The 25,177-nt window shown below is 38.9% G+C and overlaps 1 protein-coding gene across 1 annotated transcript; it reads right to left on the bottom strand.

Annotated features, from left to right (window-relative positions):
• Window positions 1-1,108: 1,108 nt before the first annotated feature.
• Window positions 1,109-22,369, bottom strand: HEPACAM2 (HEPACAM family member 2). Its single transcript, XM_010570847.1, has 9 exons — window positions 22,276-22,369; window positions 16,483-16,833; window positions 15,092-15,376; window positions 8,175-8,471; window positions 4,821-4,946; window positions 4,712-4,736; window positions 4,551-4,588; window positions 3,143-3,216; window positions 1,109-1,225 (listed from the first exon to the last, which is right to left on the bottom strand). The coding sequence occupies exons 1-9, from the start codon at window positions 22,343-22,345 to the stop codon at window positions 1,109-1,111; spliced, it is 1,383 nt and encodes a 460-aa protein (XP_010569149.1). The 5' UTR covers window positions 22,346-22,369.
• Window positions 22,370-25,177: the final 2,808 nt, after the last annotated feature.

Below are 25,177 nucleotides of genomic sequence, written 5' to 3'. Positions count from 1 at the left end.
TCATTAGTAATTCATTATTGCTTTCTCACTGATCAGCTTGCTTTTACAAGCATGGCTTGTTACGTCTGCATACATAATTTGGACACACAGTTGAAGATGTAACCTGCACAAAATTTTTAATAGTGTAAGTACTGAATGCTAATGCAGTCACGTAAACATTGTGATTACTCATCCAAATGATTAGTATGTTGGTAAGAGTGCATATTTTCCTTTCGAACCGTAAAAGAAAAAGAACATATCATAAAAACATGAAAAATGTGATATAGTAGGCTTGGTACCAAATAAAGTCTTGTGTGCTGTTCTTAATTTTTAAGAAATACTGTTGATATTCAGAACAGATTTATGGCAGCTATACCACAATTACAAAAACTTTACAGTGTATTCACTCTTCTTATGCCAAGAAGTGCTATGAAGTAGGTGATTTGAACAAAACCAGGACTACCAGACACTAACTGCATAAGCACAGCGTGCCGTGGTCTTTCTGGTATTTAACTCAGCAAAAGTGTTTTTGTGGAGTTCCCGGCCAGGGTACTGCAGAATTGCAAAAGAATTCTTTTGCTTTAAACCATTAGTTAAGATACAAATTAAGGCATTGCTTACTCAGGTAACTAAGCATCATTCGTTAATATTTCAGTGACTTTTTTAACAAACACTGGTTATTGATCAGCTGACCAGTTTCAACATTGCACCCCGCCCCCCCCCCCGATCCCCCCCCAATTCTACTTGGCACATGGTGGGCAGGTCTGGAAGCCATGCTGCTGATTAAACTGCTTTGAGGATTTAACCTCCTTAGCAGGAAGTGCTGATGTCTCAGTGCCATGAAACTGTAGCTATCCTCTTAAAACATTTGGGAATTTTCATTTGAAATTGTGTTTGAAGATCTTAGCTTTTGTTTTTCACACTTAGACAAAACTGGCATGATGAGACAACAGACTGGAGTCTTGAGGAAAAGTGAGGGATTGGATAGGAAACGGTAGAGGAACTAATGTAGCTTATACATGTTTTCCTTCCTTACCCTTTTCACTAGAATCAAACACCAGCTACCAATTGTTCTGGGTACAAAAGTATTTGTCTTTGAGCTACCACATGAGCACACATGGGCTTTAACTTACTGTTGATGGTCTTGTTGCGGCTGCTCAGGAATATGCTGAATAACTTCATAAACCGTACTAAGCATATCCTGGCCTGGGACAAAGTCAGAGCCAGGAGTAGATTGGCTTGAAACCTAAAAGTGGCAAGGAGTATTCCTACTGTAAGTACAAAAGGGAAAAGTTTCAACAGAAATTAAACTGATAAGGTAAATTCTCATTTTTTTAACTTTTCCTTACCAATGGTTTGCATGTGTATTTAACAGTTCATCTCTATTAGTTTGCATTTCATTTTCAGTAAGTTTTCATCACATTTATAGTAAGGCAAGCAGTAGTTTCAAATTCAGTTAGGATCTTAGAAGAATTAGGATGCAGCTCTTGCATTTAATATAGCACGTATTTTCTATTAGTGTACCACAAGTCAAGGAACGAACATTTAATAAAGAGAGAAGGAGGAGAATAGATAGTAAAAGAGGAGAAAATATTCAGGGAAAGAGTTCAGCATAAAACTCCCACCAGCATGTCAAAGAGAGGGAACTGCAAGGAATTTCCGTAAATGAAGTAACAATGAAATTGTTCAGTATGTCAAGTATACAAATCTGCTGTTATGTCAATACAACACCTACAGTCCCCATCCGTAAGGAATTCTCAGTCTTTCTGCTTATACCCAACCTTCATTATCTGCACTTTCTTATTTTTCCTTTTTTCTGCTAACTAACTAAAATGAATCAGTGGATCAAATGCTGACTTTTTCTGCAATGCCATAAATCTGAGTAACTGAACAAAAACCGGTGGAGTCTACCCTGTTTCTTGAAATTTTACTGAAAATTAGAATAGATTTCATTGCTTGTACATCCATTCTGTTGTCCTTGTCACCTCTGTCTCCCTCCTGACTTACTAAGGCCCCAATTCTGCAAGAATGTGACTTTGTGATATGATCAGCCTGAGGGATGTCACAATGTGCTTAAGGCTGTGATGATTTAGGGCCTCATCTCCATATTTAATAAGCTTCCTAGAGTCACAAACCTTCACAGATACAGTTTGGCTCCTCTGTTTTATAAAAGCCTTTTATCTCTGCTGCTGTAAAAGTCTGTCCTCTCCACTAACCTTTATGATAGCACTCTAGCCCTAGAAATGTCTATTTCAATCATCTAATCCCAGCAGAGAAAAGGGTTTATTAATGTATGACTGGGTTTTGCTAATACATCATGTATTATGAGAACTAATCATAACAACAAAATAGGTGTGACTGTTGGTGTGACCCTGTGTGATCATGTTTTAAGAGTTCGCCCTTATATGACCATACTGATGCTCTCCAAAGGTACAAGATTGTATTGCCAGAAATTTTCCCTAGCGAAGGGAAAGTGCTGCTTCTACTTCCTCCTAGTTTCAGTCTGTTGTCCTTAAATTTTGTGGCCCTATTTCTCATTTTTTCTTTGTCTTTTTACGCAACATCAGAATGATCTCCAACTGCTATACAGTAATGTCAGCAAAGCCACAATGCAGAGAAGTAACATATGTAGTAGGAATTTTTCTGCTAGCAAAATTCCTGTGCTTAACTCCTCCCCCACAATACATGAGGCTAACAAAATAATTCTTGTGAAATATAGCTGAGACTTAGTTTTCATATTTTTACAATGAAAACTTTAAATACCCCCTTGAGGCTTTTCTGCACTGCCAAACTTGTATATTGCATGAACAGGTCCAAGGTAGAAAATGGTGTCGCAATAGTTAATTTGCTTGTGTGACACAAGTGGTTCAGTGCTGCCCATCTACCCAACACTACTAATATTCTTTTAATATGGGGTAGTTGAACTGAGAATGTTCTCTTTAGAGCTTGGTGAGTTCCTTACTGCACCATGTTGATACAACTACTGAACTAGTAACACAGTAAAGAAAGTGTAAGTACTGGGTAAATAGTAGACATGAATATGTCATATAGACATCTGTAAAAAGCAACAGAAGCAAACTGACAGAACGATTCTAGTACAGATATATAGTACACCTTAACAAATAGAAAAGAAACCATCAGTTTATGATGTAAAGTCACATACCCTAGAACCACTGGCAAGATCAGGAATAGCAACAAATTCATATATCCCAAAGTCATCCAAAGCACTTTCATGTCCTAAAGTTAGAACAAACATGAAAAAAGGTATCAAAATGTAATATGAACCTGGAAAATAATGACTGGCAAAGTAATTTGGCCTAATTTTTAAAACATTTAAAAATTGGTTGTTTGATCTTCTTTAAACCACTTCCCTGCCAAGCTCCTAAGCCAGTGTGGAGTGAGGCAGGGCAGCTGCACAGCCAGCATGCACAGTGTCATGGCTATCTCCAACAGCTTGTACCAAGCGAGGAGCCTCTTGCTAACCTCAGTAACAGTTTTGGTAGAGCCATTGGGATTTTCTTTGCTGGACGACTAAACAGACTGATTTACTTTCACTTCCCATTGAAAAGAGGCCCAATCCATAAGCTCAGCACATCTACACTGTAGTGAGATGGTACCATCTGAATCTTTCATAATGCTGAGAATCAAAAAAGGGAACACGATACTACTAGGTGCCACATTATTAAACCAGTTGACAAATTATATCTGGGACTTGAGATACAACTTGTAGTTAGGGTGGGAGTCTCTTTCTCTACCTTCCCACTGTCCAGGAGATCCGAGACTCTTTGTTGTCTCTTGCGCATCACTCCACAGCAAAGGCTGCAGCACTAAAGACAGCGCTGAGATTCCCTCCTCCGATACCACTTGTTGGGGTGAAGTATCCTCTGTGCTCAAGTGAATTTCTTACCTTCCTAAGCTTCATGTACTTCCCTATTGTCTCATATGTAGCAGTTTATTGCTTATTTTGATGCTTTGGTAGAAAGGGATGGGAATAAAAGTGCTACCCTTCCAAAGGATGGCTGGTCTCCAGCCTCTCCTGCCCAGGATCATGTAGGAAGGATTGTGGAGGGAAAACAAGCAGTGAAAAAAACACACTGGGTCCTGATGACACAGAGAAAGGTAGTATAGAATATGGTAGAGGCTAAAAGATATATACTGTAATGTCATGTTATTATCTCATGATTTTGGTATCAATTGGTGCCATGAACATTTAAAATTGTGATCCTCCCATGGCGTATCACATCTTACTACTATCCCATAGTAACACTATTTTATTTCATATTGGCAAGAACAGTGGAATACAGGTGATTCTAATCCCAGAATACTGGGATTAACAGCTAGAATTCAAACCAACAGGGTACATACTGCTGCGAACTCCAGGCATGAGCTAAACCCACGCTGACCTGTGTTCATTTTGGTTCTATCTTAAGTAAGCTAACATTGAGGTGTGCAACCCAAGTTAAAAGCACACTTCCCTTCCTTTCCTTCTTTCTTTTTGTATGTGCAGATGCTAATTTTTTTGCAGGAATGGATTTTGACCTTATGCTTACATTTCTTTTAATTAGTATTACCTGAAAATGTCTGCGCCTTTCTGTAATCAGCTTCTGGCCTAGAAAACATAAACATGTTTTTCAGTTTGATGTCATAAGCCAAGGAAAGAAAATTAATATGATAAAATGCAATTCTCTTGATGGAGAGGACTTCCAGACCTAGGAATGATTTATTTTTGTACCTGCTCTGCAGCTTCTGTCGTATCACTGAAAAGAAGAAAAAAAGAAAAATCATTCTTTTTGTTCTGATGGTCCAAAAGAAGAGCTGGAGCATGCTTAACTTTTACATACCTTTATGTGGCTGATATCTTTTCCATATGAATAAAAAGGCCATAGCTAGGATCAAAAATAATGAAATTCCAGTTATTACTGCAAGAGATGACAAAGATTTTCCTTTCTGGGCCAGCTTTTCCAGTCCTGTGACAAAGAAGGTGAGTACTGTATTTAGTCTCTTGTTCTGTACAATCTGCTACAATGACACTGAAAAATGCATCTTTTGAAGTCATCTGAAGCTAGTCATCCTGCACAGAGATACAAAATACATACAAAATTTGGGTTCATGTGAATGGATAATATTTTTTTCCCCCCACAAACCTCCTGAACTGGGAAAGGAATGATATGCAGTCCAGAACAGATTGGTACCTAGAGCTAAATGAAGGTCAGTAAACGTAATCCACAAATTACAGCATCACAAAAAGTAGATGAATATTCTAATTTTAGGCAGAGAGACACCAAACTACCATGAAATTAGGTGACAATTAGGTGAGCAGTTTGTGCTAGAAGGGAGGAAAATCCTAGCTATAGGAGCTGTAGAGTAGGAGGGGATAACTGAACTATTGTTATTTTTTCTAAAGATTTTCAGGTCACTGACAGTCTGGTTGTCTATCAAATCCCATCAGAAGCCAATAAATTATGTTTGTTTGTAGTCACGTCTAAATATATCCGAAGTATTTCTTTCCTTTGCTCAGATCTTTTGGTGAGATACGCATTAGCAGCAGTTCTCCAGCAGGATTTACTGACACAACACAATTACAATATGTATATAATAACATACACAAAATCACGTGGAAAACATTTGCATAGAATTTGCAAAGAGAGGAATATGAAAGTTAAGAAAAGCAAGACATAGTTGCTTGTGCACCCTTAATTTCCTCCTCCTGCTTTGAATCATGCAGACTTCATGTAATTAAGGGTCATATCACAATCCATACAGTAAATTAATGCTTCATATTTGTCAGTTCCAGCTTTATTAATACAATTCAAATGTGTATTATTTAGCTGGATGTGTTTCCAGTACTTCAATGAACTCCTGTACAGACAGCTAGCATTGCTTACATCTACTTACACCTCCGTGTAATTCACTGGCATTTTGCTGGCTGCGTGTGCAGTGGTTATCACAAAGATTATATATGTACATTTCAAACCAGATGCATCCCAAAGATACAGGAAAATAAGTCACTGCAATTTCACCAAATTTCTTTCATACTCCTGCAATGTACTGCCTTCCTCAGAAAAAAACCCAAATGCTGGAGAATCAGCTGAGTCCTTAAAAATGTTCTTTAAAATGAATACTTTCAAATTTAGACTCAATAAATCTTTTCTCCACATGCATACCAGTGTAGAAAACAAAGATGTGCTCTTTGTGTGCATTTAACACACTTAAGTTGACTCGAGAACCGAGCAATGACTTGTGTACATAACGAGATACCACTTCCTCTATTTTAAAATCTAACTAGTCTTGGCTAAAACTGGGTAACAGCTTAGTGCAATCATTGATATAATTGTAACTTATTGATTTAATTGTTTTCTTGATGATTTTTAGCACTAATTAGGCAGCTGTTTATAGCACCATATAGGTGAGTTTCAGTCCCTTAGGTGAGGAAGTTGTGTAAGGTCTTTTGAAACAACAGAGTCCCTGTCGCTGCTGAAAATGGGGTTTCCAGTATTTTGAGAGGCACAGTCCAGGCCCTGTATCTAGGATTATGGGGGCAGGGGGAGGGGATATGGAATAATATTCATAGTCTTTCCTTAGTGTGTTTAATCAGTTGCAACCAGAATTTAGCCTGAGTAGGATTTCTGAGGTTTAGCCTCATGTGTGAATTCATACCTCTTAGATTCAATCAGTGCTGCATTGTAAAGTGTAGGCCTGACATCTAGATTTAGTGCTATCTGAATAAATACTCATCAAGAAGAAAAGGGCTATAGAGGGGGAAACTGATATTTTAAAATTTTTGAATACACAGGATAAAATGTTTTAAAAATATTCATTTAGGCAAAATATTTGTAATTAGGAAATGTATGATTTTAAGTGCAACTAAACACGAAGCTGTGGAGTTTTCCCTTCTTTTCGGCCTTTGAAAGGAAATGTCAGCTGAATTTCTTAACACTTACTGATGAATGTTCAGATATATAACATAGCTTACACGAACTTCCTGGAGAAATATCATGTTTATTTCTACTGACACATAGCTCTGGTTGCATTTTCTTTCGCCACTAACCACAATGTTTAGTCTTAAAGTGCAGTATTCTCATGGTAAAATTTCAACGCATCTTCTTTCCAGCATACTGAAAGCCATGGATTTGTGATGAATCTGTAAGTCAGCCTGAATGATGGACATCTGCTCTCCTTGCTTACCTGACTAACAAATGCCTGAGCTCTTTGTCTGTACAAGTGAAATTGCTTTGTTAAGTTTTCTAAAAGGCAATCTATTCTATCTTGTTGAACATTAATAGCATACATTCCTTATCTGAAAATACTTGTATAGATTTGTATTAATAAGACATATCAGACTTCCTCAATATCTTGTTCTTTGCTGTATGTTTCTGGAGATTTTCTGAAAAAACAGCTTTGTTGCTGTTCAACACAATCTGATACAGGAACTGAGGTTATAATGTATGGGAAATAAAGGTGTGTGTTCAGCAGAACTTAGCAGTCAATCCATAGATTCATAAGTATGCCAGTGAAATCATTTTTATGAACAGATTGTAATAAAACCATTCATCATCACAGCTTGCATTATTATCATACACTGAACTAAGGTTCTTATAACAGCTAACCACACTGGAAAAATATTAAAGACCTTCGTTGCTGTGAGTCTGTGCCTGGTTATTTTGGTCAGTGATGTATGCTTGAAACTCTCCCATGCACTGGTCGCCTGGTGGCCCCAGGGCTCACAGCTCCTGAAAACTGTGGGACAGTGAGCCTTGGAAAAAATCTGCCCTTGGGAGGAAAGACCCACCTTGGCATTCAGCAGATTTCCACATCACTCTCTTCATTCATCTTTATCATTTTTAAAGGCAAAAAGTAAGAAACAGAGTAAGAGACATATAATTTTGCCATGTTACTTGGTCATGATGACGTTTGCCTACTGAGGAAGCTTTTCTACACAGGGGATAAAGTTCCAAACGGCCAAACATATTTTAGAGTCAAACGCCCACAAAACTTCAGCATCTTAGTGGGTCTTCTGCCAAGCCACGTCACACTGCGAGTAAAACCCAGATCCCACTGAATGGCCAAAATCCCTTTACTACATTGTTAGCAAGACCTCACTTCTGATACATACTCTCTCTAAGAATGATTTCCTTCTTCTGGGGTTGGCACTCTGCTGAGACGGTACAGTTACAGCAGTGAATTAATGTTCTTACCTACAGAAGTAACGACGACAGTGAAGTGAGTTTCATCTCGTTTTCCAGTCACATTGTTAAAAGCACAGCACATGTAATCTATTGTCTTCTGGGCCACTTTTTCAGATACAACTTCCAGATGGGGTCCATATTTGATTACATGAGTGGTATTGTCAGCCCTTTGAATCCACAAATAAGTATTTGGTGGATTTGAATCTGCTGAGCAGTCAAACAGTATAACTTCCCCCATGTCCACTGTGAACACTGCCCCTATATTCAGACCTTTATCTGATTTAACTCGAAGTCCATAAGGTCCATCTGCATTGAAAAAAAAAAAGAAAACACAGTGGAAAAATTAAAATTAAAGTATATAATTAAACTTTAAATAGAAGCATATCTCTAAACTTAGAATTTTTAAGTTAGACTAGTCTTTAGAACAGCTGGCATTGCATCCAATCATTTTAATTAAAAGGCTTTCAGTTCAATAACTTGACCTGTATTAGGTTTATCTCAGACTACACCCACTTAATACTGATCTAATCTCTGTTTAGGGAAAAAGCACAGGTCTATGCATTGTTCAGTACGATAAAAAGAACGAAAACTGAAAACAGTTGGGAAAACTGTGAAGTAAAGCAGCAGGTCTTCTTCAGGGGCATATTTGACCCTTTCTACTTAAATGCCAAACTTATTGTCATAAGTAATTTCTCTGCACATTTAAAAGTAAACAAATTAGCCTTGAAATATATAAACATTCACTGTAATACTTTGCAGTATAATAATTGTTTGGGGAACTATCCTAGAGGCATAATATAGAGTGGGGTGTGCCTTAGATAACTTCAGAAAAAGTTTTCCATAAATAAATGCTAAAATAAACTTTAACCTTCCTCCCACTTTAGTAGGCTTCTATTATTTCAATATTTATGTTTCTTTCAGGAATAAGCCCTTCTGCTGAAAGCAAGCTGTGTTTCTGAATATAATTAGAAGAGGCATATATTGTCCAATAGTCATAGGTTTATTATTCAGAAAATTGAGCAGCTAAGTATTTTTAGGGTAATCTTCATGGGAAAATGGGAAGGGAAACTAGATATTTAAATAAGATATTTCCCATGCTATTTTTAATTGATCATTTCATATCATGGGGTTTTTGTATCTTTGCATGTTAAAATCTACTTTTTACAGGGATCTAAGTATAGAAATTAATGTAGAGAATATAATAATCAAAATGTGCCTTATTAAATGACTTTTTCCAGTCAAAAGAACTAATCATTTTAATGTTGCTAATTTCCTAAGGGCTTACATACGTAATCAAAAATGCATAGACCTAATATTGACAGAAGCCAAAAGGAGAAAATATGCAGAACATCTTTTTGGTGGGATCCCTGAAGTTCAGTAAAGCTGCTGACAAGTGCCTGACACAGAATGGCACAGCAAAAAGACAGATAAGGAATATTATGCCCATTGTAGACAGTGGAATAAGTAATATTTCCACCTTCCTATGGTTGTCTGGAAGCATTAAGATAATGTAGCTGGGTTTGAATGTGAAATTCCCTGCTACATGAAGTGGCACACTGGCACCAGAACTTCCTCTAACATGCACACTTCTGTTTATTGCCTGTCTTTTTTTATGAGACTGATTTATTCTTCAGGAACACATAGGCAAACAGCACGCAGCACAAAACAGGGTTTTCTTCCCTATTTGTGAAGGCTTAGACAAGAGAATGTACACCATCACGCCATGACCTCAGTTCAGTCCATTTTTAAACAAATGTCCATATTTCACAATGTAAACTTGCCAACCTTTTTATTTTCTCTACTTCTTTCTTAGCAGTAAGCTTTTTGCAGTCTCATTTCCAGGAAGGCCCAACATCATGCATAATATTTGCTTGGGAAATGCAATACTGATTCACTTCAGCATGAATTAGCGTTGCTCCCACCTACACCACAGGGGCCACTGAAAAATCAAGGCATTTTTTAAACTCTAGATGCTGGGCTGCTTCTTCACAGGCTCTGCAGTTCCCGAGTCATTTGCTTTACTGTATCCAAGAGCCAGCTGACCCTGTAATGAGCATTTCTGGGAACTGCAGATCTATCACCACTGCTTTGGCTTGGCTGTCCTCACGCGGGCTGCACGTTTCTGTGGACAGGGAGCGCTCCCAGAACACCAGCCTCTTACGGGGGCTCGCCTCTTATAGGTATTTACTTCCCTTTTTTCAGATGGGAAAGGACTGGGATGTACTGAACTTTGACTTTTTCATAAATGAAAGTAAAACCCCTCACACACTATTTATAGGCAGGAATGCACTTTTTTACTTTTCAGAGCAATTCAGTGGTTCCTCCTATCCAATTCTTCTATCTTAGAAGAATTAGCTTTTATTTTCATTGATAATATAACATTTGATGTATGTAAACAGAGATTAATGGTAAGAATAGCTGACTGGTCTCTGTGCCCCCTCACTAGACTGGGAGATTTGCCACAGTCTGCAAAAGAATCAGAACTGAGTTCTGCTTTTTTATCAGTATCAGAACAGCGCAGCGTAGACAGATAACACTAACAACATAACTACACTTTTGTATGAAACCTGCAAATTGAAAGAAACCATTATAAAAACAGACACACACTGGCTGGGGAACTATGTTTGAAAAAAACAAAGAAAGGTTTTCTTAAGACATAGTCAAATCTTGGCAAGGTCCGAAAAGTGGCATTCCCTGATGAAGTCAACACGAGCAGCGGGTAACCCTTTTGCTTCGTGTGGATTGGTCTTTTGCCTCTCCTGTGTACTGTGTACATCATCGAGATCCCTAAACACTGGGTAGCTGAGGGATATACACCGCTTCAAGGATGATTCTGAAATGCAGGTAATTAACCATTTCCTCTCTAGGACTAAAGATATTCTAGCTTTGGGAAGTCCCAAGGAAGGAATCCCACTTAGTCTGTTAAATTCAACTCTGTCAGCACAGTATGACAGTTTTCTGCTGCAGCCTCCATGACAGCAGCTTCTTCCAGTCTTGAAAGAATTTGTTTCTGGGTCATGCTACTGCAAAAGCCATGTTCCGGGGTACATGATCATCGCAGCTAATGGAGAAGCAGAATAATATTAATGAGAAATGAAGAACAAAACACTTTTGATTCTCAGTAAAAAACCACAGTGACAGCCTTCATGGATCCCTCAGCTCTATTTCTCCTTTCCGGTATTGTTCTCAACAGAAACCTCCCTCTTGTCTCAGTAAAGCCAGTTAACTAAATGACTTGTAAAATAATAAATCATCCGTTCTGAGTAACAATTTACTGCTTTGTGGGAATATTTCCAATTTCTCCTATCACCACGAGACTATTACAGTTTCCAAGCAGATGGCAGGTATTTACTGTGAGTGACCTTTTCTTTATCACCTCCAGTAACTCCCCCGCAGCAATGACATATGGCACATAGAGATCCCGGGACCTGTTCTGGATTGTTATTGACAACTGGGAGCTGGGAGACAAACTACCTCTGCAGGCAGAGGTTGGACCAAATTACACGACCTCGTATGGCTCAGCAAGTAAGACCCGAGCTCTCATCACTAACTTGGATATGGATAGTAGCGCAAGTATGGCAGTCTTTCAGCATTGCATTGTTTTCTCTTAGTATTTTTTCAAATTTTAAATTATGCACAAAGCAAACCCTCAGTTCTGATGAAATAAAAAGTACATTCTGAAAATGCAAATACTTATAATAATATTTCCACATGTGGAGAAAAACTGAATCTCAAAGTTTGATCTTTTGAGCTGTATATCACAATCACTCAAACAGCAAAAGCTTCCAGAAATGTGGACACTGAAGTAACTTTAAGATTTTAAAGTTCTGCTAAACAATGGGTAAAAAATAGGTTTTCAGCTTAGAACTTGGAAAGGTTTTTCAAATTTGCTGAACAAATTTGTTGAATGAGGGAGAAAAGAGGAAGCCGTACCATAACCGAGACTGAAGGGGCACACACCTTCATTCAGCACAAGTGACCCAGACACCCTCCAGTGCGATAAGTGCTCTGGAGCCAATCCTGTGTGCAACAGGTCAGAAATGAGAATGCCGAATGCGCTGTGCCACAAACAAAAAGAGCAGTCTGAAAGGTAGCAAGAGTGGCAGATATTTTTCTAGCCTGACCTGATTTTATTGCATTGTAAGAAGGCTGTCAGGTTGTGCTGGATACAGTGTCCCCAAGTTTTGTATAGGTATTGTTTGAAGAGAGAGGTGTATAAGGCCCATTCATAGCTTATTAAAGTGAGAAAAGCAGTAGAGGCAATGCAGTCGTATACATGCAGCTCTCATTCTTAGCACTTAAGCACTTAAGTGAGCTGAGGTTGTGATTGTACAAAAGCAGGCATTTAAAAATGTGCTACCTTGAGGAAAGAATATGATGATTATGTTTTTGTTACAGTAATGACAAGTTAAAACTCCATCGGTGCTGGCTACTTCCTTGTAGAGCATATTGTCATGATTCCTCTGTTTAATGTGATGGAAGCTCAAGTCACATCTGCCCTGTTTAGGACTGTTTGCAGACGATCCTTCATCTTCATATCTGCATTGCTGTCAATTTTATAAGCTGCACCTAAGGGATCAGCTCTCATCTAACAGTGTCCTTGTTAGTCTTTGCTAATTTAGGCAGTCTTTTTCTCTTCTCCTGCTGCAGTGTAGAGACACACACACTTTAGATGCAAGACACCCCCTTATCCAATTCTTCCAAGTTAATAATTAAAAATAAATAAGTAGCAGAATGGATAATCAGAGGTGAAAGGAGGAGGAAAATATGACACAGTAAGGGTTACAGGTTCTGAATATACTGGTAGTGCAATCATACCAGGTCTGGGGCATGGGCTGTCTACTGGCTGCCAGATTACAGAGCCTGGCAAAAGCAAGAGGGAGCACCAGCCCTTGGCTGGACAGGAATCCAGTTCCAGCCCTTGCACTGTGCCATCTGCACTGTGCCATCTGCACTGTGCCATTGGGTAGACTGGTGTCCTGGTTTCGGCTTGGATAGAGTTAATTTTCTTTCTGGTAGCTGGTATAGTGTTATGTTTTGGATTTACTATGAAAATAATGTTGATAACACACTGATGTTTTCAGTTGTTGCCACGTAGTGTTTATATTAAGTCAAGGATTTTTCAGCTTCTAATGCCCAGCCAGCAAGAAGGCTGGAGGCGCACAAGAAGTTGGGAGGGGACACAGCCAGGACAGCTGACCCAAACTGGCCAAAGGGGTATTCCATACCATGGGATGTCATGTCCAGTATATAAACTGAGGGGAGTTGGCCGGGGCGGGGGCGTGGATTGCTGCTTGGGAACTAACTGGGCATCAGCTGGCAAGTGGTGAGCAATTGCATTGTGCATCACTTTTGTTTTGTATATTCCAATCCTTTTTTTATTATTATTGTCATTTTAAAAAATTATTATCATTGTCATTATTATTTTCCTCCTTTCTTTCCTATTAAACTGTCTTTATCTCAACCCACGAGTTTTACTTCCCCCCCCCCCCCGATTCTCTTCCCCATCCCACTGGGTGGGGGGAAGTGAGTGAGCAGCTGCCTGGTGCTTAGTTGCCGGATGGGGTTAAACCACAACAACTGGTTATATCTGGACAGGACTGGTGGCAAGTATATCCTGACCTGTCTGATTTCAGCTCTCATCTGAAAAGGACACTTCGACCCCTGAAGACATGAGGATCAGAGCCTGGCAAGGTCACATATGTAGCATGTGCTACTTGCAAAACTTGGGAGGCACTAGGAGCTGACATTACAGGAGGGATAAGGAACAAAATGGGAGTGCCCTTCCTAAGATTTAAAGTATCGTTGTTGAATGTTGACTAAACCAATCTTTTGTTCTCTCCAACTCATTTTGTTCATGAATTCAATCTATGCTCACAGTTAAGTTTCCCTCTGCTATTGTTTCCAGTCAAAATATATGGCTAGCTTATAGTCTATTCTTCTGTCAAAGTTGGTCTTTAAGCAACTCTTCTCGTTCCCTCATGTTTCCCACTTGATGTGGAAAGCAAAGACTCCTTTCAGCTCTGTTTCTGCTAAACCAGACTGAGGTGTCTTCTCCATTCCTTTCTGTTCTGTTTCTTTTGAGTTCAAGATCATTACTCTGGGATGTGCAGGAACTGCACACAGTATTCTACATGTGGTCTCATCTTCTGTGTGCCATTAGTATTCCCCTTATTTCCTTGATGGAAATACTTTGCCAACACACCCTAGAATTACCTATGTCTTTCTCATGCCTGAATCACACTTCCAGTTTACAGACATCTTGCGATAGCTCAGTCACCCAGGCTCACTGCTTCAGTTATTTCCCAACCAATCTCCATCTTATCAGCAGTTCATGGTTTTTATTCTCTAAAAGTGCATGCCCATTTATTGTTTACCAGCAACTTTCATACCAGTTCTATTACTCTGTCAGTCATTCAGTCCTCTCAGTTTAATGTCACAGGTGAACTTCAGTGACATACTCCCAATCTTTATGCTGAAGTCATTAATGGAAGTATTAAACAGGACTGGACTCGAAATGATCTTGAGGAAAACAACTAACACCAGTCCTTCAGCCTGGTACTTTCTGTACTTAGCTTTTTGACACTGTTTGCTGTCTCCATTTTCAACAATATTTTCATGTATACCCATCTGAATATTTTTTTCCTTTGAGTCACATCTTCTCCAGATCTAAATATGCCTGTACTTTGGAATTCTTGAAGTTCCTATTGGAGTTCTGCAGTTCAGACTCATCCACAACTGTGTAACACTGAGTAACTTCTTATTACACTGTTCTATGTTAGAGCTGTATACAAACAAGCTCATTTCGAATGCCAGCTCACATATAATGTTGACTCAACTGTTTTCTGCCTGTTTCCATAGTTAGAGGCACTCTTTCCAGCCAGATCATTTATATAAAGGTAATTATGAATATTTTATATACTCACAATATATGGTTGGTGCAATTATCTCACTTTCCAGTGCACTGACAGGGTTAGATACCAGACAGCTGTAGTTCCCAATGTCTTCTTTTACAACAGGAACAATTAGAACTGTTGCATTGTTTGATGAAAAGGTGTAATTAGGGCTGGCATGGAGAGGCTTCCCATTTTTCATCCACTGGTAAATTACCCTTGTACCTTTTTCCACAGTACATTTTAATGTAATATTCCCTACATACTCCACTACTCCTGAAGATGGTTCACTATGTACAATTGGCTTTGTGACAGGAACTGTAAAATAAAAAGATAAGAAGAGTTATAAAAGTGATGAGCCAGTATATTACAGTCTTCACTGCCAAGATGATACAAATAGGAGTCACCATCCTCTCTGGAAAGTACTCAGATTTCCAATTTATTTATTAAATGTGGTTAAATGTTGAAAAAAGAAGGCCATATTCTCAGCTGGTGACTGTAAGAATTGTTCTAGTACTTAAATAAAACTTGACTGTTGATATTACTGGTAATACAACAAAGGCTGCAGCCAGGTATACCATGGCCTCCAGTTCCTGCCTCGTAAGCAGATCCCTGAGGCCACAGAAACGAAAAGAGTGCAAAGCATGACATTGCCCACTGCGTGCAACTTCCTCAGCATGGCTGCCTGCAGCTTTGCTGGCAGTGGGCACGGCTGAAATACGCTGTCGATCCGGTCCTGAGGATGGCTGCAAACTGGGACAAGTATGGGAGTTAAATGGCAGCCTCAACTTTGTCACGTCAATATGTCATTCATTTAATTATTTCAAGCCCAACAGTTACAGGGCTCGTTCTCTATAATCCATAAATTACAGTACCCTCTTATCATTCTTTTAGATCATTTTTTCTATCCCCCCCCCCCCTTTTTTTTTTAATATCCCCACAACAAGGAGCAGAGTACAAAGAGGGAACTTCAGTATTTTAGGAATTCAGATCTGGGTTTCTTTTACAGACACAAGGTCACCGGCAAAAGTCAATGACTGCTCTTCAATAGTTACAGAAAGTAAAATTGTTCAGGGAGAATGACTATTTGAAAGTTAATGCATCGTCATGATTGATAGCACAGCAGAGCCTTATGAACAGTAATTCTTAGAAGTTTGTCTAATTTAGTATTAATTATTGGTTTCTATACTCCTTCATTTTTTACTTATGATCCAGAAACTTTAGTCAATATATTAATTTTGTTTCAAGATGACATATTGTAGGATTCCCTGCAGCAGCAGTGGAAAACAACATAACTTGTTAGTATTTATTCAGGTATGGTTGGATTACATTGTACACTATTGTAACTGGATACTAAGAACTAGTACTTCAAAACTATTGCAATTTTAGTTTCAAAATGAAGATACTATATTTTACTAACTTACCATCAACAGCTACTTGAATCTTTTGACTGGCAGCTATTGTCCTGTTTCCACGGACATTGACTTTTACAATATAATTGCCCTCATCACTGATATGCAATGGATTGATCATCAAAGATGCATTAGGTGGCATGAGGGTAAACTTGTGTTGATATTCCAAGTCTGGAACTACTGTTTGATTTACAGAGCCAAGCAAGTATTTTGGATTACTGTGAGGCCTCTCAAAAAGCCAAATTATCTGGATTTCAGAAGCTGTAGCATTGAAATTGTAGTCAACAGTAAGATGGAGTGGTTGCCCTGCAATACCATGGATAGTATGAGATGGCACTGTCAACTTTAAGGCGGAACAAATACCTGCATAAAAATGAAAGAACAAAAAAATAAACAAACCCAAACCACAAATGGAAACACTAGAAAACTCAAATGAGAAATTGTCACAGAGAAAAAACTCTCAGAGTTAAAGCTTACACTTTTTTTGGTGTAAGATTTCAGTAAGATTTCAGAAAGGGGCAAACTCTTATTGACCTCAGTGATGTTGCATCTAGCTATAGAGCTCCAGCTCTAAAATATATGAAAAGCCAAAGAAAGGATATTTGCTATTTCTGTGCAGAGGATCTTTTATTGTTGAAAGTCTGACATAAGGTCAAAAGTTTGCATTTACCTCAATGTTTAAAGTATTTTCCCTTTAAAATAATTCCAATTTCTAGAGCTTATATTGTCTAACAGTCTTGGATTGGAAACTCAGTTTTTTAAGATTTTTTTTTTTCTGAGTTTAGCTAGGGAGAAATTTCTTACTGTTACTTTGCCAGTTATACTGAGAAACTGACTGAAAATCTAACAAGCAGTACTTCCATGAATTTGCCTGATTAAAATGATGGATACTTGTTATTACTGTCTGCACTGTACACATAAGACTAAATTCAAGAAACATTACTAAGCTGGCAAAAGTGAAGTATTACAATTTTAGGAAAGAGCAGAATTAAGGTTTGCTGTTGATATGCACGAAAGAAAAATTTTCAGTCACATGATGAATCCTGTTCTCCGAGAATCCTGCCTCCCTCAGAGGTGCAATGAAGGCCACTCCCGAGTTAATCATCAGCGTTGCTGTGTTCATTTTAATGAGTAATTTTTAATTGTGTCAGCTTTAGACAGATTTATAGAACATTATTAAAACTTTACTCTTAGGACTGAGTGATCAATTTCCACAACACTCACAAGTACAGCAATGGTGTGAAGTGTTTACATTAATGAATTGATTTCACACCACCATTATTGTTTTCACACCACCATTATAATTGATCAGACTTTACAGATGAGGAATTTATGCACATAGAAAATTAACAGCAAAAATAGCCACTCATTTTGGATGATCAATTTGAACTATTAAGGACTGGATTTTTCAAAATACACACAAACAGATTTTAGTATGTTCAAGATGCAACTCCTAATGACTTCAGTTGCAGGTTTCAGTGCTCAGCTTTGAGTGCTCAGTATTGCTGAAAAACACACTGCCAAGTGCTAAGTCAAAACCCTGGGAAAAAAGCAACCTCTTATTAGTAATGATGTAAAAAAAATTATTTAAATAATCCATCTACCACTGCATAGGAGCGCACTGGAAACTGAGAGAGAGAGAATGCACCCACCACCCAGGGCAATGTGCAATGCTTTCACCATGCACCACCTATTCCTTTCCTCCTGCCGAACACCTTCTTGACATGCTTTCCAATACCTGTAACAAAAAAGTAACTCTCCTGCTGAAGTACATATACCCTTTACCTGGAAAGGGAGGCAGAGGAAGATATGTGTGAAAAATATGACTGTGCTATTAAAGATTAATATAATGCAGAGACAACTTTGTTTTTTGCATTTCCTACCTTCATGCCATTTGTCTTTATAACAAAAAGAAATCGTTAAAGGTTCATTTGTGTCCGATTTCCTAGGTTATATAGCAGGAAAGGATAAAAATGTCAATTCAGTAGCATAATATGGTATCTGTATATGTCCTTTGGGTTAGAATCTTCCCATTTCACTGCACAGCTGTTTGCCACTTGAGCTAAAAGCAAAGAAAACTGTCGCTGGGGATCAGGGTAGGGACACGAAAAGGGGGTGGGGGTCACTGATGTAGCATGACAATATGTAATGCCAGTAATTGATGTCAGAGGTACTCTGGAAGGGCATGAAAAGTAGCAGAGCAGAGATGCCATGGAAGGGGACTGGCTTGTGGGTAGCCAGCAATGTTGTCCATGCTGCTGAAGGTGCTGCACAAAACCACATCAGAGATACTAACTTTATTTCAGGAAAAAAACCCTATTGCTAAGAAATCTCCAGTCATATTCTGTCCATTCTAGTCAGCTTTACAGTCAATACAAATCCAGCTACAAAGTCTACCTCCAAAAAAGTAATTTTGTTGCTGGATTCACTTTTCATATAGCTGAGCAATACTATACTCAACTACAGAAGTCAGTTCCTGGTGTCTCTGTGGGTATGACAGGAAAACCAGAGGAAAACATGGCGGAACACTATAGGGGTGATGTGTATAAAGACAGTGAAATCCCTTGACAGAAAGACTGGTGAACCTACCTTCTCAGGGGCTAAAGAAGAAGCGAGCGGAGGATTTCAGGTTGCATGGGCACTGATGTGGAAAGGACGGTCGGGAGTCAGCTGAGATGGGAGAAGAATGGGACAAAAAGGGAGGAAGAGTGTAGAAAAAATATGGAGAGACTTAAGTGGAGGATGCCCAGGAGAGAGATGTTTACTTGCTTAACTTTTTCTAGATCAAAACCCTGAAACAGCTGAAGCACACCAAACTGAAGCCTCCTCCCCTACCCCTCTTTAATAATATTTTTGGCCTGGTGTTCTTCCACTGTTTTCTAATGCTGCACAACTCTTAGGGACTTGCTAGACTCTGGTTAATGGGAGATCAGTTTTTTGGGTTTTGTAACATTTCTCAGAGGCGAACTCCCCCCTGCAAACCTTAAAATGCAAATCAGATTTAAACTGGTGTCGTCCATTTGAAAAAAAGAGCGCAATTCCTCAGTAAAATCCTTCACAAAATATTTAATGTTGGAAATATATTTCACATAACCCACCAAGTACATTTCAATTTTTAAATCTCCTTGAATTAAGTCAAAACCATCTCTCAGACACTGGGAGATCTGTAAATGATCAATTAAAAGATCTGTCCATATCCTTCCTGATTCTTTACGCATGACATCATTGCTTGATTTTTGGGTTTATCTAGCTGTCAATAAGCAATTGTGCTGCAGGACAAGAAGCTAGTAACAGCTGCAGAGTAATCATAAAATATGTATAACAAATAATATTTCTCACAGATCCATTTGTGCAGAAAATTAGCAAAAACCAAGCAGGTCTAGTGAGCACAAGGAAAACTAGGGTGACCAGTACAGAAGGTATCACCGTAACAGAGTAAGATAATTGTGGCTGGAAAACTTAATTTCTTCTCAGTTAAAAGAGATGGGAAAAGAAACCGTAAATTAACTTGGTTCCACTTGATTCATGGGGAAAAGTGGCTCTATGTAACCGCTTGGAAGGAGATTTTGATCTGCAGTTAAGGAAATTCTTTTAGCAAAGAAAGACCAGCGGTGGTCAGGGAAGAAACTCCGTTTTCCCCTGGAGTCTGTTCGGGAGCGGCTTTGGGTGAGTGCAGGCTTTGCTGCTCTGCCGAGGTGATTTCACGGAGTGCCATCCACATGCAGGAGCTCCCCCGTAGCTGGCAGGGCCAGAGGCAAAGCAGGCCGAGGCTCAGGGAAGCTGTTACGAGACAATGGCGCTCTGTTGGAAGGCTAAGTTTTACAGGAGCAAGGCTGAGAGACTTCTAGCTTTAACAGAGATCTAATCTTTTGCAGTCTGGAATAGTAATTTCATAAGTTTTGATTTTTAGTTAAAACTGAAGACTGTTAATGACTAATCCTTGAATTAATGTAAATAGTGAAATTAAGCCAATGTGCCAAACTCTTACTTCATCCTCATGGGGCACAAATTCCATATAATTTAAGCCTATCTCTATAGCTTTCTACATACAATACCCATTTTTCCAAGACAATGGAATTCCAAAAACTAGTTTTTGTGTAATAACCATAAGGCAAGTGGGTTGTACCAAAATGACCTCCATTTGGGGCTCAGTGATCTGTGCTTTGCTTCCATCTCACTTTGCTATCACCAGTATTAGCAAGCACAACAGAATTGTTGTTGACATAAAACAAAAGCTGCAGCTTTAGTTTAAATAAAAAACTATGACATAACTTTTGAGTTTAAGGCACAAACTGAAACCCGCTTAGCGAGGTTTTGTTGTTCTCTGAATTTAACATGCACATCTCCCTGTCAAAGTGAGTTTGGATTCTCAACTGCTTTTCACCAGAACGTTTATTTAGCTCTTCTGCTCTCCAAAAACCCTGAACTTGGAGTAAAATGTCATTAGATCAGTGGCAATAGTTTTCACACTTTTTGGAAATACGTTCATTTATGAAAAAAAGAGATATAATGGACCAGGAAATATGCAATTCCTATACCCGCAGTTATAGCAGCAGGGACTCAGGCATACTCTTCCCCACCTTGGGATTTTTGCTGAAGAACAAGTTCCACTGAGCTTTGTTATTTGACCTAATTCTTGCCTCTGCAGTCAGTATCTTCTGTGGGCTTTGTGTCATGCCCCCAATGCACCCGATTCTTGTCGTGATATAAAGTACAAGCTGCGCATTTCCCATACTAGGAAACATGTATCTCTGAGTAAGAGTATATGATGAGACTTCCTGGTGAACAACTGTGTACAATAAAGCACTCTGCTTGCATACCAGTATCTCTTGTAGAATTTTAATAAAAAATGTCAAACAAAGTTGTAATGTAGTTAAAGTGAATATTCACTGCATTTTGTTATCAAACACTGTTTTCATTTTTAAAGAAGAAATCTGATGAACTTCATATAAAACTGCAATTGTTACGAAGCCAAACTCTTGGCAAAGTATTTAGCTTGAAATCAAGGAAACTAGCTGATGGTAGATGAAGCTCACAAAGATGATGAAAGAAAAATTGTCCTTACACATGAATGAGTAGAGGATGCACTACATTTGTAATAGTATATATTCCCTCTGTTGATATTTACAAAAACAATTAAATACAGAAAAAGTGAACTACAAGAGTTTGTAGAAGTTTATCTAACATTTGATCACATGATATTCCTGTTAAAGTGCCTAGAAAATCTATTTTTTATCAACTGCATGGATAATAAATGTATACTTACAAAAACTGCACCCAGATACCAAACAAATGTACTATTAATGGGAACACATTCTTCAGTTGATTGAAAGCTTAATTTAGTTTTAATACCAAGTGCATTTAAATATTACATATAAATTTTCCCTGTTAACTGTAAGGCATCATAATGAATTGAAAAATAATGTACCAGCACTGTCTCAACATAATGCATTTTTAAGGAGATGTGTAACAGCTTCTGTATAAACTTTGGTTCAGAATCTGTCCTGCCTTACTTGGTAAAAAGAACGCACAATGTATGTATTACTTAATAAAATGTGACAATATATATAATCAATGCCCACGTTTTATTTACAGATTATGTATAGTGCTAATTTTTGTCAGTTGCTAAAAAGTTTCTAGCTCCACTCATAAAACAGGGTGACGCTGTCTGATTAAAAGCTTTTAGGCTACCTTCTTAAAATAAAACATCTGACAGTACAATAGAAATATCTTTAAATTTAGAAGTATAAAACCGATTCACATTTCCACAATGACAATCAAATATAATTCATAACTGTTTCTTACCCACAAGCAGAAAATATATTTTGCACTGTAAGTCCCAAAAGAAGTTGGCTAAAGGGCTCCATGAAAGCATCCTGTCCCACACAAATCCCACCTTCTTCTCGGTGCTAAGCCAGGGCTTGGACCTGCAGCTGCTGGTTTATTTGCTAGGGAAATCAGCAATGAATTAACAGGCCCTATCCTGTCCCCTGCCTTATGTGATTTGAATATGTGTATACAAAGAACAAAGGGAGTGGAGCACCTGTTAGATGAGCACCCATCTTCATTGCCTCTGACTTTATCGTAACCCTTCCCCGGCAGTCACAGCAAATATGACACAGAATGTAATAAATGAGGCATAGAATACAAGGTACGTTCAATTAATAAAAATAAGTGAATGCACCCAATGTATGGGTTATATAGTTATTAACATCCTTTAGTTACCGTTTCATAAAAAAATACCGTGCTGCTAGATGGTTCTGCTTATTTAAAGTAGCATTCAGAAGATTTTTTTTCAGACCTTGTCCAGTGACAGCCTCTCCTTTCCTGTTATAAAAAATATTAAAAGCCTTCCTTAAATTTTTTTCGAGCACTTTCAAGCCCATAACTTTTCTGCATTTTTCCTTGATGTAGGAATAACTTGGCGATGATTATGTTCCCTTTCTCTAAACAACATGTAATGTGAAGCGTCTATCAGGCATCTTCTAACAAAAAATCCTGTGGCTAGAGTGGACAGCTTACTATAGTTGTTGAGTTAGCTGCTGATTACTGTTTATTCTGCATTAACTTACATTGGTTTAATTAATATTAATATTAACGTATGATTTGGATTTTGTCCAAGGCTGTCACTCACTGTACAAATCTAATCAGCAGCAAACCAGGCAACCTCCCACAGTTGCATGTGCAGTAACAGTTTGCAACAGCAAATATTTGCATCGACAGGGATGGTTTATCCATAGAAAAACACACTAAGTTTTTGCTAAACAGCACTTATGCAGACTATTATGGATCAACAAATATTAGGCTAGACTGCATCCTGCCTTGTGCAGGAGGGACTGGTAGCAAGGAATTGCCTCCCCCTCACTGCAAGGGTCTTGCAAGGTGCTAAGCCCCCACCAGAAGGGCTGAACACTCAATTTTTACCTAAGGGAGGTGAAAATACCCAGATCCTTCTAGAATTCTTAGCAGCTCTGTACAATCAAATGTAAGAAACATGAGGGTTGTTTCAGGTTAACAAAAATGTAAGTACAGCACTCCCACCAGAAATAATGTCACCACCTGACATGGGCCAGTAGACGAAGAGGGTATTTTGCATATTCCCAAAGGCTTCCCGGGTCCACTGTCCTGCCCCTCCTGAATGCTGCTGTTTATAACCTGATTAATCCATTTAACTGTAGGCTAGATGTATCAAATTGCAACCTTTTATAAAGCCTGAGTTAGAAATTATTATCTAATTGGTTTCAACATGTAGTAAGTCGCAGATTCCAATTTCTAACTGAAATGAATGGGAGCTTTCACACTGGGATAAAGTCTGTGTTGGTGTTTTAAATGCCCTATGTTGGCAAAGAAAATTAAAAAAAAAAAAAAAAAGGTATTAGCAAAACTATAATTTTCAAGTGTGTCCCCTTATTTCCAGCATTTGGATATGCTCTTGATGTCATTAATATGCTGCAATTTTTTTACATTAACTTATACAAATAAAGTGGCTGCTAAAAAAAGTACATTATTTTTTCTATAGGATTCTAGCTTGTGCTGGTTGTTAAATGGTGTTTAGACTTAATCAAACCCCACTCACTTCTTTTTAATAAAAGCAACTACATTAAAGCAACTTTATTTGCAGTGGTAACATTCTGAATACTTTCAGTATTTCTGAAAATTTTAGTTATTACTAACAAGTAACTTTGCTATGTGCTAAACTTGTTAGAGGTTTTCCACAGAAACAACTACGGATTATATTCCCAATGGTAGCCAGAAGTAATGAATTCTTGCTAAAGAATGCACAGAGGAGACCACTATTCCTGACTTCCCTTCATCACTATGTTGGTTCAAACGGAGAGCAGCATGCTTGCTTTTACGTCACACCCTGCAACAAGTTATGGGCCAGCTGGGGAGCTAAATAACAACGGGATTAGAAAACACACGCTGAGCTGACCTACGTGCAGACTCCAATAACTCCAAAAGGAAAGACAACCTTTTCTGCAGGCATTACTATGCTGCAGCAGATGTGTTGGTAGCTTTACTACAGAATGTCATCTCCAGTTAAGCAAAGATTACAGGATAAGTTCCTCCTTTTTTTGTATTGATGTAAAATATTTTAAAAGTTATCAGCTTTTATTTTTTTAGTTGAGATCGAGACAACCCAAGTATAGAGACACACATGCCCGTTTTGGCGACGCAAAACTGCATCTTCCATGAAGAGGTCCAAGGCCCTCGTGCATAACACCTGAAACACCCGAGGCAAACAGAAAACTGTCATTGTCTCAGTGTATTTCCCAGCTAGTCTGTCTCTTTGGACAGTGCCTCACTTCGTCTTCTCAGATAATTGCGTTCAAAGTCTACACAAGCGAACCCCAATGTTCAAATACTCTATGAGCATCCCCTAAACCCCAGAGGCACCCTTGGCCTGCCGGGCCACCAGTGCCGGTCGAGGCCTTCGCGGATACAAACGTAACGAAGAGGCCAGGGCAGAGCGCGGGTTTTGGCGACACGAGTAGCAGTGCTCGCAAACAGCAGGCTGCCAAACCGCGAGCTCCTTCCGCTGCTCCGGAGGGCTGCCACAGCCCCACCGGAGCCGCCGGCCGGAGCCCTTCCTCCTCCGCGGCCCAGTTCCGCTTCCCCGGGGGGAGGCGCCTCCCGCAGCCACGGCGGCGGCTGGCTCCCCGCTTGCCGGGAACGGCCGCGGGCCCGCCCCGCGTCTCCTCACGAC

The sequence above is a fragment of the Haliaeetus leucocephalus genome, unplaced genomic scaffold (genome assembly GCF_000737465.1).
Source record: "Haliaeetus leucocephalus isolate CR32 unplaced genomic scaffold, Haliaeetus_leucocephalus-4.0 Scaffold0, whole genome shotgun sequence".
In the NCBI taxonomy this organism is placed as follows: domain Eukaryota; kingdom Metazoa; phylum Chordata; class Aves; order Accipitriformes; family Accipitridae; genus Haliaeetus; species Haliaeetus leucocephalus.
The sequence above is the reverse complement of the archived record's forward strand: the minus strand, read 5'-3'. Positions and strand labels throughout refer to the sequence as shown.